Source organism: Mauremys reevesii, linkage group 10 (assembly GCF_016161935.1).
Source record: "Mauremys reevesii isolate NIE-2019 linkage group 10, ASM1616193v1, whole genome shotgun sequence".
NCBI lineage: Eukaryota > Metazoa > Chordata > Testudines > Geoemydidae > Mauremys > Mauremys reevesii.
The window spans coordinates 55197677-55214787 of NC_052632.1; the positions used below are offsets into that span (position 1 = coordinate 55197677).

Sequence of the window (17111 nt, forward strand, 5' to 3'; positions counted from 1 at the left end):
GTGAGGGTGTGTGGGAGGAAATGGGCCATGGGGTGGAAGGAGGATGGGGGGATGGATGAGTTTGGGAGGAATGGGTTGTGTGTGGGATAGACAGGCAGGTGGGGGAGGCAATGAATGTGTGTGAGGGGGACAGGGTGGTGTGTGTGGGGCAAACATGCATGTGTGAGGGGGAATGGGCAGTGTATGGGGGGGGGCAAGATAGGTAGGGTGCATGCCAGGGGATAGGCAGCTTGTGTGTATGTGGAGGATTGGTAGGATGGGCTGTGTGTGTGCATGTGAGGAAGAGGTGGGCTGTTAGGGGGGTGTGTGTGAAGGGGCATGGGTTGTGTGTGTGGGAGTTAGGTGTTTGTGTGGGGGAGGATGAGCACTGTGTGTAGGGAGTTGTGTGAGGAGGTAGGCAGTCTGCATACAGAGGAATAGACACTGGGGAAGAGGTGGGGTGTGGGGGGGGAATGAGCACTAGGTACCTGTAGCCTGTCCCCTAGATATGTGTGAGGGTGGAATGGAAACTTGTAGGTGGGTGGAGCTGGGTAGTGTGTGTAAGGTGACCAGAGAGCAAGTGTGAAAAATTGGGGCAGGGATTGGGGGGTAATAGGAGCCTGTATAAGAAAAAGACCCCAAAATCGGGACTGTCCCTATAAAATCGGGACATCTGGTCACCCTAAGTGTGTGTGAGGGGGTGACATGTGGAGGGTGCATGCAGAGGGATGGGCAGCATGTGTGTGAGGAGGTGGTGTGGGGGGGGGTGCAGGCAGAGGAATGGACAGCATGTGTGTGTGAGGGTGATGTGTGAGTGGAGTGTGCATGCAGGGGGATGGGCAGTGTGTGTGAGGAGGAATGCACTATGGGGGGAATGGGTGATATGAGTGCATGGGGCAGGTGAGTGGCTTGTGAGCTTTTGGGGGTGATGTGTACCCTGTCAGTGGGTGTTACGTGGGGATGGTGGGAGGTGTTGAGGGTGAGGGAAGTATGCATATGGCATATGAATGGAGTGTGTGTCTGGAGGAGAGGCTAGGGAGTGGGGTTGGGTGGTATGCATGTTGGAAGGGTGGTTTGTGTGTGGGGAAGAGGGGCAGTGTATGGGAGGGGAGATGGGCAGTGTGTATGTTGGGAGAAGGGTAGTATTTGTGTGGGGGAATGTGTGGTCTGTTTGCAAGGGGTCAGTGTGTGTAGGGGAACAGGCAGCATGCACCTAAACTGAGTGGTGTGTGTATATGGAGAATGATACTTGTTTGGGGGACAGGTTGTGTGTGCAGGGTGTGTGGGGATGGTGTGTATTTGGCCTGTAGAGGATTGACAGGAGAAGTGTGTGTGTATATGGTAGTAGGCATGATATGGGGATGGGTTGTGTGTGTGCACGGGGCAGGGATGAGGAGAGTTTTTGTGGAGGTTTGTGTGATGTGTTGAGAGGGATGCTTGGTGTGTAAGGGATGGGTGGGGTGTGGGGGAGTATGGTGTGTGTGGGGGGGGAGGGAAATGTCTAGAGTCTGGGGGGATGGGTAGAGCATGTATATGTAGGCAGATGTGTGGTGTCTGTGGGCAGGATGAGCAGTGTGGGGAAGGAATATGGGAAGCTTGTGTTGGGTGATGTGGGGGGGCAGTATGGGCAGTGTGTCGGTAAGGGGGTTGGATGGCATGTGAATGTGTGTGAGATGGGTGATTTGTGTGGGAGTGTGTGGAGAAGATGGCAAGTTGTGAGGGGATGGTTATATGTGTACCAGAATGGCAGGCTGGTGTGTGTTTGTGGGAAGATGTGTGTATTACTGGAAAAGGATGGGCTGTGTGTGAGTGCTTGCAAGAATGGGCAGTGGGTGGTGGTTGTGTATGGAGGGAGATAGGTAGCAGGGGTGGGGTGGATGGATGGTGGTTGTGTGTGAAGGGAGGTGGGTAGTGGGTATGGAGGGGGATGTGATTTGTAGGCAGTACGTAGGATGCATGGGATGTGTGTGTGGGGTATGGCGAGGAGGAGCAGTGGGTGTATGCAAGGAAGGCTGCAGCGCATGGGGGTGGTTTGTAGATGGGTGGGGTAATATGGATGAGCACTGTGTGGAGGGGATAGGCAGTGGGCACACTTGCAGAGGGGGATGGGTGCATGTGTTTATGGGTAAAGATGAGTGTGTGTATGGAGGAAAAGTGTGTGTTGGAGGGGAGGTGTTAGCAGTGTTTTCCCCAACACACACCCCCCTCCAGTTTTGTGAGCTAGTTACATACCAATTTAGTGACTGTTTGGAAATCTGAATTTAAACTGAAACATTAATACACACTTTAAAAGCTTATACAGTGTATGATAAAATGTGTATCTGAAAAAGTATAATAGATTTGAAAAGTATGAACATAGACTAGCTTCCTTGCTTCCTTATACAGCTGTTTTTTATGATGTCAGTGCATTTATTTCGGTGTTGTTGGCCAACCTAATAATTTCAAATGATGATTTGTAAGCAAAGTCTAAATGAGCTCTCCCTGACATCTAGTGATGAGCTGGGGCTGCGGGGAAAGGCTTCAGGGCCAGATTATATTTACATTCACACCTAATCTACCTTGGTATCCAGCAAACAGAGCTGTGTTGTCCAAGCAGGGGCGGCTCCAGGCCCCAGCACGCCAAGCGTGTGCTTGGGGCGGCATGCCATGGGGGGCACTCTGCCGGTCGCCGGGAGGGCGGCAAGCAGGGTGCCTTTGGCGGCATGCCTGCGGAGGGTCCGCTGGTCCCACGGCTTCAGTGAAGCCACGAGACCAGTGGACCCTCCGCAGGCACACCTGCGGGAGGTCCACCGGAGCCGCGGGACCAGTGACCAGCAGAGCGCCCCCCACAGCATGCCGCCGTGCTTGGGGCGGCAAAATGTCTAGAGCCGCCCCTGTGTCCAAGTGATAGATTTTGGCTAGGGTTGGGTTACAAACCACTTGAATGTGGGGGGGAATGGGGGATGAAATGTTGTTCTTATTGTATGAGTAAAGGGCAGTAGAACTGTACTTAGCCTGTGATGATTTGAAGGCATCAAGAGAGAGGGTGGGGACCTGTCCCTCTCCACTGTTTAAAGACAGAGCTGATTAGGCTCCATAGATAGTCTTTTGTTCTGTTAAGTGACCACTGCAGCTGAAATCACTGACAATCAGGTCTAAGTGCTTAGTCCTGTTGTGGGGACAGTGTTCCTGTGGGGACAGTGTTTTTGTGTAAGAGACAGCCCAGACTGCACTAGCAGTGAGGTTCCCCCACTGAGAGCTCAGCTGAAATCACTGAGAGCTGGTGGAACCTCAAGAGACCAACTCGCAGAGATCACAGTGGCAGGTGGCAGCAGAAGGTGACTGCACAGGGCCATTGGCAACAGAGCGGTGGAGTGAACGGTGGCACAACGAACAGCCGTGGCCAGAGCGAACAGTGAGCAGCTGGAGGAACAAGCAAGGTGCCTTCTTGTCCTCCACCTGGGAGGTGTACTCATGTGAAAGCACCTCTGAGTCTCCACTGATCAAAGACAACATTGGTGAGCAGGGTGCGGTGGAGGGAAAAGTGAGGGGCATGTTAAATAAACATTTGTTTGTTGGACTATATTTTAGTCACTTTGCTCCAGAATGCTAGATTTGTGACTGGGAATGGAAACTTATATAAATATGTTTCCTAGTAGGCCAAGATTTTTAAAATGCATTATTTGCCAAGGTTGTTATCTCACATTGTTGCTATCTTGAGAGATCATTATGTTGGGGAGTTTCTGTACTAAACATTTTTATTATTATAATTAATTTTTACATAAGAATGGTCATACTGGGTCAGACCAATTGTCCATATAGCCCAGTATCCTGTCTTCTGACAATGGTCAAGGCCTGGTGCTTCAGAGGGAATGAACAGAACAAGTAATCATCAAGTGACCATCCTCTGTTGCCCATTTCCAGCTTCTGGCAAACAGGCTAGGGACACTCAGAGCATGGTGTTGCAGCCCTCCCATCCTGGCTAATAGCCACTGATGGACCTATTCTCCAGGAATTTATCTAGTTCTTTTTTTAATCCTATTATAGTTTTGGTCTTCACACCATCCCCTGGCAAAGAGTTCCCTGGGTTGACTTTATACTGTGTGAAGAAGTACTTCCTTTTGTTTTTTTTAAAACCTGCTGCCTATTAATTTCATTGGGTGACTGCTAGTTCTTGTGTTATGTGAAGGATTAAATAACATTTCCTTATTCACTTTCTTCGCACCAGTCAAGATTTTATAGACCTCTTTCATATCCCCCTTAGTCATCTCTTTTCTAAGCTGAAAATTCCCAGTCATTTTAATCTCTCCTCCTGTTTCATACCCCTGATCATTTTAGTTGCCCATCTCTGTACCTTTTCCAATTCCAATATATATATATTTTTAGGATGGGTGACCAGATCTGCACACACTATTCAAGGTGTACACATACCATGGATTTATATAGACGCAATATGATATTTTCTGTCTTATTATCTATCCCTTTCTTAATGATTCCCAACATTCCGTTTGCTTTTTTGACTGCCGCTGCACATTGAGTGGATGTTTTCAGAGAACTATCCACAATGACTCCAAGATCTTTCTTGAGAGGTAGCAGCTAATTCAGATGCCAACATTTTGTATGTATAGTTGAGATTGTTTTCCAATGTGCATTACTTTGCATTTATCAACATTGAATTTCATTTGCCATTTTGTTGCCTAGTCACCCAGTTTTGTGAGATCCCTTTGTAACTCTTCACAGTCTGCCTGGGATTTAACTATCTTGAATAGTTTTGTATCATCTGCAAATTTTGCCACCTCACTGTTTACCCATTTTTCCAGATGAATATGTTGAACAGTACTGGTCCCGGTACTGACCCCTCAAGGATACCACTATTTATCTCTCTCCATTCTGAAAACTGATAATTTATTCCTACCCTTTGTTTCTGTTATTTTAACCAGTTACTGATCCATGAGAAGACTTCCCTCTTATACCATGATGGCTTACGTTTCAAAAGTCAATTTAATTTTTTTTTAAATTTTATATATTTTTTAGAAATCTAGACCTGTTATGCGTTTTGGTGTAACTTGCATTATTCTTATGTTAAATTTGCATCATCCTAACAAAACATTTACTTTATTCATATCTCTTTTATATATCTCATTGATCCTGACCTGTAAATTCAAACACCCCACCCCCAATTTCAATTCCTGGGAAAACCATTGGGTGTTAGTATGCAGGGGAAGATGGGCTGTGTTTGTGTGTGGTGGGGTCAGGTGAGTTGTGGATTTGTGAGCATGGAGAGTGAAGGTTGCGAGATGGGCAGTGGATGCAGGCAGCAAGGGAATCACATATTTGTTGTGAGTGCTCATGTGTTAATGTGAGAGAGAGTGGTTGGGGCACATGCTGGGGAAGGAGGGGGGTGACTTCACCCTTCTTAGAATGAGGAGATGTGTGCGTGGCAGGGGTGAGAAGTGGTGTGCATGTGCGGCAGGGCTGTGAGAAATGGAGAGGGGGTGTCCATGGCAGTGGGGTGTGTTCACAAGTGGTGGAGTTGATAGGTGAGGTGTGTGTACAGGGGAAGGAAGACCAGTTCTGTGTGTGCATGCATGGCTGAGGGTGACGGGTGGTAAGTGGGTGTCTCAGGGAGTATGTGGAATAATGAGGGGGTCTGATGTGTTCTGGGTGGAGAGGCTGGTGGATTATGCAGTTGTCCCTACTCCCAAAGGCTGCACATTTTGGACCCTGGGTCAGAGCGCAATGTCTGGCTGTTGCAATGGAGAACACATTTTACAAATTGAAGCCAATCACATCATTGAATCCCAGCAGGCCTGAACCCATTTCTAGGCATCTGTACTACCTGGATTCTCAATTGCTTTTTGCAAGCAGATGCTCCCAGAGCAGGGGCAGCTTCCTTTAAACAAAAGGAAAATGTCATTTTCACCAAACACTGAGCATTGGTGTAAGACTTTCAGGCTACTCACACTAGGAGAAAAGTCTTTGCTTCCATTTGCAACATTGCCTGCAAATCAGACACATGCCATAGGGAGCTTGCCAGTCCACCTTTAATGAGGACATAAGAAGTGGCACGTGGGGACTTCACAACATTGAAGAAAAAAACACAAGTCAAGCAGAATCCTATGGGCTTCTCTTTAACATGGTTCTTCTCCAAGTATCTCAGACTCCACCCAAATCTACTGAGGTGGGTGAGATCCCAGACTTTCTGAGGCTAGCAGTAGAGTCCACAAAAACCTCCACTGACCCAGAGACTGACTGCACTGACCTTTCTCTGAAGTACTTGATTGCCTCCTGGTCTAGGAAGGTCTGCTCCTCTCGAAAGCCCTGCTCAAAGATTTTGCGCTTGTGTCTGAACTCAATTACAGTCTTAGTGTAAGAGTTCAATGTAGTGACTGAGGCAGCCATGCAGCAGGTGAAAGAACCCCACGCCAGACTGTGGAAAGAAAAACCAGCAGACAGAATGGGGTTAAGACAGCAGCCCACCTTGTGTTTCTGGAGGCAAGAGACGCATGCAAATGGAGCATGGTCAGGAATGACCAACACATTAGAGAGATAAGATGGGTGCAGTAACAAAGATGTAAGAAGAACTTTGTGTAATCTCAAAAGCTGGGCTTTCACCGACAGGAGTTGGTCCTATAAATGATACACCTCACCCAACTTGTCGCTCCAACATCCTGGGACAAACATGGCTACAACAACAGATTTGACTCATTTTACTTCAAGAGAACTCTGACTAGAGCTAGACCGCTTGGATCAGCCAACAGCTTATTCACCAAAAAATAAATAAATATATATATTTGGTCAAACAAAACTATTCACAAGTTTGGGTCAGTGGATTCAGCTGAATAAAAAAAATATTCAAAACAATTTCAACATTTTCAGAATGTTTTGACTTTTTAGTTTGAAATGACATTTTGTTAAGAATTTTTAGCTGGATTTTTTTAAAGGATTAAAAAAAACCTCCATACCAAGATGTAATGTAACACACTGAAAATCCAAAAATATTTAAGTTCAGATCAAACAACGTTTTGTTTAATCTGAAATAAGGTGAGTTTTTTGTCTTTTGTTTTTTTCGTTTTGTCCACTGAACTAGAAACAGTGATTATTCATTCAGCTCTGTGGCCTGATCTCTAATGCAAGGCAGGATAACTTGGGCCACAATTATCCTTGGCACTGAGAAGTCCTGTCTGGTAACATGGATGCCACAGTTGAGTGGGGTGACATTTTTCAAATGAATAATTTATTCTCCAAAAATGCAGTTTCAGTTGACCTAAAACTATTCATGAATGTGACATGAATTCATTGAATGGTTTTAGTCAGGTTTTTATTTGTATTTTTGGGGCTTTGGTGCTAGTCACAAAACAGCAGTAGGAAGAGGTGATGCCCACCTTATAATTCAGTAATTGGGGACCTTACCTGGACTGTAGGAGACCACAATGTGGCTCCCTCTGCTGCCTAAGGTTGGAGTGGGATTTAAACTGGCATCTCCCACACTGCAGGAGAGAGCACTGAGCTATAGGGTAGACTACAAGGCAGGTTTCTCTGGGTATGTCTACACTGCACTAAAGGACCTGCAATGCAGCCAGGCTGGGTCAGTTGACTCCTGCTCCCAGGCTTGGGTTGTGGGGCAATAAAATTGTGATGTAGACCCACCCACCCATATGCAGGGTCTCAGAGCCACACTGCTCTTTTTAGCTCTGCTGCCCAGCCCTAGGAGCCTGAGTCAGCTGACCTGAGTTCTGAAATTTGGTACATGGGATTTTTATTGCAATGTAGTTGGAGCTATGCTTAAAGATCTTAAAAATTTTCATTAATTCAGCATCTGAAAAATGTTGGAAATTCTGAGTTAAAGTGGAACTTAAAAAAATCCAGACAGGGTAAGACCTGGAAATGTGCAATTGATATCCAAACAACCTTAATTATGCCCTGCAGCAATGTAATAAATACATGGGTATGTGATCCTAGATTAGATTAAACTGATTTTTAAATACAACTAGGAGGTTGAATTCCAATTCTTGCTTTAAGTACAAAAATCAGCTCAATCTTATCTATGCTGTCATGACCTGCACCTCCATAACACTGGCTGCAATTAGTCTATATGTCCCCATTGCTATAACATCTGAGCACTTCACAAACATTAATTCCCACAGCTCCTATTTGAGGAAGGGTGGTGTTCTTCTCCCCTCCCCCCATCTTACAGAAGGGACTGAATCAATGTAAAACTATGCAATTGTACTAATGTCACACAGGAAGCTTGGGACATAGTCAGGAACAAAACACCCACCCTCTAAAGCCCAGCCATGAGATGACCTTTCCTCTCCTGTACTTCAGTACAGGGAGGTAGGCCTTCCTGCTGTGTAGGCCAGACACTCAAACACTAGAACTGGATTTAAAAGGAAGCTATAAATAATAGCTATTTATGTTGCTGACTTAGAGGTAATCAAACTTCATACTTCAAGGCATCATCTGATCCCCAGGGAATTTCCCCCTACATACAACACCTCACAACTGACCTAAAGGCCATGTGGGGTTTTTTGTTTAGTTTTCACCCTCCTTTAAAGCATTCCATGTGGGCCACTGCCAGAGGCAGATACAGTTGTCCAGTCTGTTGGGAAATTATGTTTGTGTTAATCTGGAAGGAGGGAACATAGTTTTATGGTCAGAGCAAGGACCTGAGAGTGATGCGCTGGGCTCTTTTCTCAGCAGTGCTACTGGTTTGTTGCATGGCCTTTGGGAAGCCACTTGACCTCTGACCTCAGTTTCCCAAACTGCAGAACAAAAATATTGATGTGCAGCCACTGGGACTGATCTGATGTTTCTAAAGTGCTTGGAGGTCCTATGATAGGAGATATTCCAGAATGGCACCATCATTACCATGGAGATAAAAATTTAAAGCATGATAATGTGTCTCCTTCACTCAGGGAAGCTTGGCAGGAGACAGTAGCTATAACGTAAACAATCACTAGACACCAAAGAAACTGAAAGTTTGGTTAGACTTGAAACAAATGTGTGAAGGTTTGGGAATGCTCAGTGCCCATGACCTGGGCCGTGGCGCCTTCAGCCTCTCCCTCACAGCTGTGTCAGGCTGCTTCTTGCTCATCGCTGAACTGACACTCAAATCCAATATTTATGTGGCTAATAATGAACTGGTGCATAGTGAGTTCTGAAACCAGGGTGGGGGCCCCAATAGTCTCCTGATAACCCTTCTAAAGGGGGTGATGGAGGCTAATAATTCCTTGTACTGGAACACAGGAGGGATTGTGGGGGATAACAGTCATGGGGGGGGGGCTAATCCCAGCAGTGGGGAGTGGGGGGCTAAAAATCCCCTGCATTGGAATGTGGGATTTGGGAGAGGGGGAGGGCTAATCCCTTGCCTCACAATGTGGAAGGGGCTAATAATCAACTGCACTGAGGTGTGAGGGGCTAAGAACATCCTGCCTCAGATCCTGGGGGGTTAATAACCACCTGCCTTGGGATGGATGTGTGGGTGGAGGGATCATTAATAATCCCCTGCATTGGTACCTGCAGGGATTGTGTCCACACCTGCCTGATTCAGGGAGTAGAATTAAAATTACTCAGTAATTAAAAAAAATTAAAATGCAATAAATTACAATGGAAACCCCTTTCTCAGGCTCCACAGGACAACGCAAGCTGTTGAAAGTTGTGAAAACTGCCTGTGATTAAAATATTCCTAACTCCCCAAATTCTCCTATACTAGTCAAATGTGCCAGTTCTCCTAAAGGGCAGAATAATAAAACATATTGGGGGCTGCTAGGCCAAGCCAGTATTTTTATCTCATGAGCAAAATAAATTTGGGATTCTTTCCAAAAACCAACCCCCCTCACTGTACATTAAATTCTCTCCAAAACACTTTGTCTGATTTGTCTCAAACTTTCCAAGAAACTCCCCCTGGGTGCTGTTGTGAGATCCAAAGAGCTATGCCTCCCACTGCCACATAGGGGCATTGCAGTTTCTATAGAAAATTTCCCTGTAAGGCACAATTGAGCCCTTACTGTAAAAGCATGAAACCAAGAGTTTCAGAAATGTTATGGCACCTAATTCAAATGTATACACTTAATGGAACTGCTCTCAGTGGTGGTAATTGTGGATGCAGTTGACTTGCAAGAGATATATAATTTTTATTTGCAATTTCATAACTAGCCAATGCAATCCAATGTCCATGATCAACTGCACTTGAAAATGTGTATATACAATTTGCTGGAGATTTAGACCATGTTTGTAACCCCTGCACTGATATCCATAATCAGACAATTCAAGAGTGAGATGAAGATACTAAATGAAGGAGACACTTACCAGAAGGACCAGCCATAGTCCCATGAATGTGGTCTCCAATCTTCTGGTCCAAGGCTGACTGTCACTTGGAAAACTTGGGTGTACATCATATGAGCCACCATCCCCAAGAGACCTGGAAAGGAGGAATTGCAACAGGAACATTTTTCCCATCTTTTCTATTCTTCCTGAAGGAGCTTCCCCAACTCCAGCAGATAGCCCTCTTAGTGCACCCTACACCACTGCAGAAAAGGCAGCACATTGTGGGCAGAGGAAGGGAGCCATTCACGTTTAGCATTTTACAATACAATCTGAATGGTACAGGAGTGCTGTTGGTATAAAGGGAACCCTTTGAAGAGCTTGCCAGCACATTAATGTTACCATCAACCTTGCTACTGTAGGCCAGGTTTTCTCTGGTTATGCCATTCAGCTTCTTCATGGTACATGAATACTTCCATTGGTTGCTCATACAAACTGTTTCCAAGAATCATATAAACATCCAGCCCCAAGTGTCCCTTGTGAGAAGTTGGTTCTCAACCAGGGGTACACAGAGCTCTTCTAGGGGGTACATCAACTCATCTAGATATTTACCTAGTTTTACAACAGGCTACATGAAAAGCACTAGCGAAATCAGTACAAACTAAACTTTCATACAGACAATGACTTGTTTATACCACTCTCTATATACTATACTCTGAAATATAAGTACCATATTTATATTTCAATTGATTTTATAATTATGGTAAAAATGAAGTAAGCTATTTTTCAGTAATAGTGTGCTATGACTTTTGTATTTTATGTCTGATTTTGTAAGCAAGCAGCTTAAGTGATGTGAAACTTGGGGGTACACAAGACAAATCAGACTCCTGAAAGGGGTACAGTAGTCTGGAAAGGTTGAGAGCCACTGACCTAGGATTCCTAGTCATGGACCCAGACTCTATTGTGCGAGGTGCTGTAAATCACCGAGCACAACAGACAGTCCTTGCCCCGAGGGACTTGCAATGCAAGTATAAGACGAGATAACAGATGTCTATAGACAGATGGGGGAGCACAAGTAAGCAATGAGACAGTATTAGTCAGCATGGTAGGCAGTAGTCTCCGCACACCACCAGCCCAACCATTGTCAAGGTTTTTGGAGGCAGCACAGCAAAGGAGAATTTTGAGGAGGGATCTGAAGCTGGATAATGAAATAGCTTTGTGTACATTCATGAGGAGAATCTCCCAAGCATGGGAGAAAGCATGAAGGTGTTTGAAAATTTAGCAAGTGGGCAGTGGAGACTGGAATTGTGGGGCCACTGTAGCTGAGCATCAACAGCTCAAAAGCAAATGAAGTATGACAGGTAGTGTGAGGACTGACTAGGAAGTAGAGGACTGCTTTTGGGGCAGGAAGGAATTCATTAGTAAAAGGATGCAAATGCAGTGTACCATGTGCAGTATTTCAGACTGACTGTGCTCATAACATGAAATTTATATATATATATATGAAAACCTCTTAACAGAGACAGTTCCAAATTGCATAAAGTTACACGCAGTATAAAATGTCTCTTTTTTTTTTTTTGTACAGGTCATTTGCTTGAAGACACTCAAGTACCAAGCACACACATCGGCCATGAAGGGCTTGGGATTTCTGAGAAGATGAGGATGTCATCTAAGTAGATCACTACAAACTGCTTCAGAACATTTCTAAAGATGTTGTTCACAAAGTGCTATAATGTGGCTGGATCATTGGAAAGACTGAAGGACACAACAAGGTATTCAGAATGATCATACTGGTTGTGAAATACTGTCTTCCACTCACTGGCATCTAGGATACAGACTAGACTGTAAACACCACAAAGATCAAGCTTGGTGAATATTTTAGCAGAGCCCACCCTCTCCAATAGTTCATTGTTCAAAGGTAAAGGGCATTCATTCTTGAGAGTAATGTTGTTCATGGCTCGACAGCCTACACAAAGATGTGCAGAGCTGTATTCTTTTTGACAAACAGAACTGGAGCCCCTGTGATAGATGTAGATGGATGGTTAAAGTTTTTTTGCTAGGTCCTCATTGAGGTATTCCCATAGGGCGTGGCGTTCTGGCTCCAACAAGGTATAAAACCATCCAATGGAATTTTGGCCCCCGGCTGAAGATCAATGGAGCAATCAATCATAAGACCTATGCAGGGGTAGGACATCAGCATTTTTTTAAATCAAATATGTAGGCAAAATCTTAATATTTTGGAGGGATTAGTGAGCAGTTACTCCTTGAATTTGTTGGACACAGAAGGTGGTGGTCTTCTCCATGCTGTTTCTTATCCCTTGCTGCCTGACTCTGCAAGACACCATTACTGGTAGTAGCCTGACTCAAACCATACCTTTTGCATCTTCCAGGAGATATTTGGATCATGGACCAAGAGGCAGGAGATGCCAAGTGTGATGGGGAAGTGAGGTGAGTTAATAAAGTTAAATTGAAGGATTTCTTGGTGGTCTTGTATTTTGACCCAAAGGGGCACAGATTAGTGGGTGACGGGACTTGAGGATAGTATGCTCCCATCAATCAATTTCACTAAGTGTGGGGCAAGCTTTCTTTGTACTGGAAGCTGGGTAGCCTTAGCAAACCCAGGATACACTGAATTACTAGAGGCTCCAGAATCCACAAGTGCAAGTTGGGTGCAGCTCATCTTAGGTGTGGAAGGGATGCAGAGACAGAACAAGACTTACAAGTGGCGATGGCAGTGATCCACAGCTGTTAAGCTGCATGTTGGCAGAAGAAGAAGGGATCAGTTTGGGGAACCTGATTTAATGATTACGTCCAGCTACACCCCCCCTTAATGGGGCTGGACATGGTTGTTTCCTGGATCTGGCTCAGGTCTGGATTCAAGGGTATAGTCAATGGTGAAGTGACCTGCCCACCATAGTACAAGCAAAGGCCATTCCATCACCAATATTCTTTCTCCAAGACAATGGGGTGTCTTTGCATTATGGGCTCTGTCCCTGGGGCTGCATCTGGGGGCAGTCAGAATGGGACTGCACCCAGACTTGGGTTGAATGTATACTCTTATGGCACCATTCGAACAGTCAACTGAACTATACTTGCAGATTGACAGTATATGAGTTCAGCACTGTATATGCCTTGAGTGGGGGGCAGCCCAAAGCTCAAGATCAGACTATTGATGAGATGTGGGTAGAAATGGACTCAGTCTGAGTTTTACCAAGGGACCCACGGTTCCCACTAAATCCTTGAGGGACCCAAATTGATAACAATATTTAAGAAATTGTACATTTTCTTTTTACACAGTGAATGGGCGTATACAGAAAAATTAAAGGGTTTCCATTCCTACTATTTTATGTGCTTTAAAGCTTGGTTCTTGTAAATGCTCTAAAATCCAAACGGTTAATCAGATTGCTTTGAAATTTGGTGTGCCTCCTGGGCTGCATGGTAGTGTTAGGGGTCCCGGTTTGATGTCATTTGATGCCCGGGGATCCCCCCTAAAGCCAGTTTCCTTCTGTTGCCTTGAACTGCTAAGCTGAGAGACACTAACTGTTGGATGAATCACACACCTCAGTGAGTTTGATGAATCTGCGTTCACCCTTGATGCATTTGAACCCACCCTTCAGTTACCATAACCATTGATAAATTAATCACAAACTCCCACCTAGGACAAAAGGAGTGACTGGAGACTGGCTACAATTTGTGAGTCATGGGTGGCTGTTTGTTTTGGGGGGCAGGTACTCAAAGTAACAAGAGTGAAATGCCTGCAACCTGCATGGAAACTATTTTAAAACCACTGTAATTGAGATGCAAATTAAATGTATACCCCAACTAAAAAAAAATAGTAAGAGGACCAAAAAATGCCACCATGGCAAAACAGAGTAAAAGAGGTTAGAGGCAAAAAGGCATCTTTTGATAATAGGATTTGACTTCCAACTCAGGAAAATATAATGGAGCATTACCACTGGTAAGTCAAGTGTAAAAGTGTAATTAGGCAGGTCAAAGAATTTGAAGAGCAACTAGAAAAAGGCACAAAAAATAACAGCAAAAAAATTAAGTATGTTGATTGTTTGGCAGGCTTCCTGCTCAAAATGAGCCACTGGAGGATGATCAAGGTGCTAAGGAGCATTAAAAAGACAAAGCCATTGCAGAAAAGCTAAATGAATTCTTTGCATCAGTCTTCACTACAGAGGCTGTGAGGGAGATTTCCACACCTGAGCCATTCTTTTTGGGTGACTAATCTAAGGACTTGTCCCAGATTGAGGTGTCAGTAGAAGAGGTTTTGGAACAAATACATAAATTAAACGGTAATACGTCATCCAAGCCAGATGGTATTTACCCAAGAGTTCTGAAGGAACTCAAATATGAAATTGCAGAACTACTGACTGTGATATGCAACCTATTGCTTAAATCGGTCTCTGTACCAGATGACAGGAGGATAGGTAATGGGGAGGTTTGTTTTTTTTTTTTTTTTTAAAAAAAGGCTTCAAAGGCAATCCTGGCAATTACAGTCCAGGAAACTTAACTTCAGTAACAGGAAAATTGAAACTATAGTAAAGAACAGAATAATCACCCATACGTGCAGTAGGTGGAACCCCCCCCCCACCCCCGCTTAGGGGAGGCTAGCTCCCAGCTCCACCCCTTCCACCCACACCCTTTCTGCCAGAGCCCCAAGACCCCCTCCCCCACAGCCAGAGCCATGAGTCCCTCTCCCCCACCCTGCCTGGAGGAATACCAAGCGGTGCCGCCTAAGTCGGAGGAGCCCCAGGCTGGCTGGAGTCCTAAGTGCCTGCACCCCCTCTCAGCCAGAGGAGTCCCAGGTAAGGTTGCCAACCCTCCTGGATTGGCTGGGAGTTTCCCAGAGTCAATCTCCTGGTGACTAAAAGTCCAGTTGGCAGCACAGCAGGGTTAAGGCAGGTTCCCTAACTGCCCTGGCTCCACTTGACTCCTGGAAGCAGCCGGTATGTCCCTGCAGCTCCTAAGCACAGGGGCAGCCAGGGGGTCTCTGTGCGCTGTTTCTGCCCCAAGCACTGACTCCACAGCTCCCATTGGCCAGGAACCACAGCCAATGGGAGCTGTGGGGGTGGTACCTGAAGGCAGGGGCAGTGCACAGAGCCACTTGGCTACCCTTGAGCCTAGGAGCCAGACATGCTAGTCGTTTCTGGGAGCCGCCTGAGGTAAGCGCTGCCCAGTTGGAGCCCACACCCCTCACCTCCTGCACCCCAGCTCCCTCCCACACCCAAACTCTCTCTCAAAGTCCATACCATGAACCCCCTCTTGCACTGCAACCCACTGCCTGAGGTTCAGCCCAGAGCCCCCTCCCCATACTCTGAACCACTTGGCCCAAGCCTAGATTCCACACCCCAACCCGCTGCCCCAGCCCGGTGAAAGTGTGACATTGTGTGTGTGTGTGTGTGTGTGTGTGTGACACTGTGTGACAAAGGGAGGGGGGATGGAGTGAGCAGGGGGGCAGGGCCTTGGAGAAGGGGCAGGCCAGGAATGTTGCCTCAGGGAATGGGCAGGGAGGAGCAGGGCAAGGGTGTTTGGGTTTGTGTGATTAGACAGGTGACAGCCCTAGTCCCAGGCCAGCCAAAGCCCCCAGCAACCATCCACCTGCCCAGAGGTGTCCCAGGCCAGCCACAGCCATGCCGCACCTCCCATCCCTCCCCTCCCCAGACCCCAAGACGTTGTGAGAAAAAGCCTCTCACTCTCCTCTGAAGAAGCTTTTTATATGCCCCATGCAGGTTCCGGGGCGGGGGAAGCATTATCTAAAGTTGTTTTTGCTACTCAACTTCTTGGGTTCATAAGTAATCTCTCTGGATTCCAGGGAGATCACTGATGAACCCAGGAAGCTCAGTAGCACATACCACCTCCTCAGCCACCCCAGAACCTGAATGGGGCATAATAAAGCAAAAACTTCCTCCCAAAACCCCTAAATGGGGGGGTTCTGGCAGCAGCAGTGCCAGGGGCTCAAAGGACGAGGGTGATCTAGTGGATATAATGTACTTGGACTTCCAGAAAGCCTTTGAGGTCCCTTACTAAAGGCTCTTAAGCACAGTAAGCAGTCATGGGATAAGAAGGAAGGTCTGCGCATGGATCTGTAACTGGTTAAAAGACAGGAAATAAAGGGTAGGAATAAAAGGACAGTTTTCACAGAGGAAAGAAGTAAATGGGGGAAAGGGAGCAAGGATCAGTCCTGGGACCAGTGCTGTTCAACATATTCATAAATGAACTGGGAAAAGAGGTAAACCGTGAAGTGGCAAAGTTTGCAGATGATACAAAATTACTCAAGATAGTTAAATACAAAGCTGACTGTGAAGAGCTACAAAGGAATCTCTCAGCTGGGTGAATGGGCAACATAATGGCAGATGAAATTCAAGGTTGATAAATGCAAAGTAATGCACGTTGGAAAACACAATCCCAAATGATAGCTAATTTGGATCCCATTATTTTGTTACCACTCAAGAAAGATCTTAGAGACATTGCAGATTGAGTGGATGTTTTCACTGAACTATGTGCAGCGGCAGACAAAAAAGCAAACAGAAGGGTAGGAACCATTAGGAAAGGGATGGGTAATAGTGTTGTAAATATCACAATGCCCCTATAGAAATCCATGCTATGTCCACACCTTGAATACAGTGTGCGGTTCTGGTCGCCCTATCTCAAATAAGACATCTTAGAATTGGAAAAAGTACAGAGAAGAGGAACAACAATGATTAAGGGTATGGAACAGCTTCTGAATGAGGAGAGATTTAAAAGATTGGGGCTGTTCATCTTGGAAAAGCAATAAACAGGGGGGATATGATAGAGGTCTATAAAATCATGACTGGTGTAGAGAAAGTGCATAAGAAAGTGTTATTTGTCTCTTCACATAACATCAGAACCAGGGGCCATGC

General features: G+C 45.6%; 1 protein-coding gene across 1 annotated transcript in view; it reads right to left on the reverse strand.

The window, feature by feature from the left end:
* Positions 1 to 17111, reverse strand: part of GSG1L (GSG1 like) — a 133660-nt gene that overhangs the window by 50923 nt on the left and 65626 nt on the right. The window contains exons 4-5 of the mRNA XM_039492046.1: positions 10270 to 10381; positions 6221 to 6388 (exon numbers count right to left, since the gene is read on the reverse strand). Coding sequence (XP_039347980.1) covers positions 6221 to 6388; positions 10270 to 10381 — 280 coding nt within the window. The remainder of the gene's footprint in view (positions 1 to 6220; positions 6389 to 10269; positions 10382 to 17111) is intronic.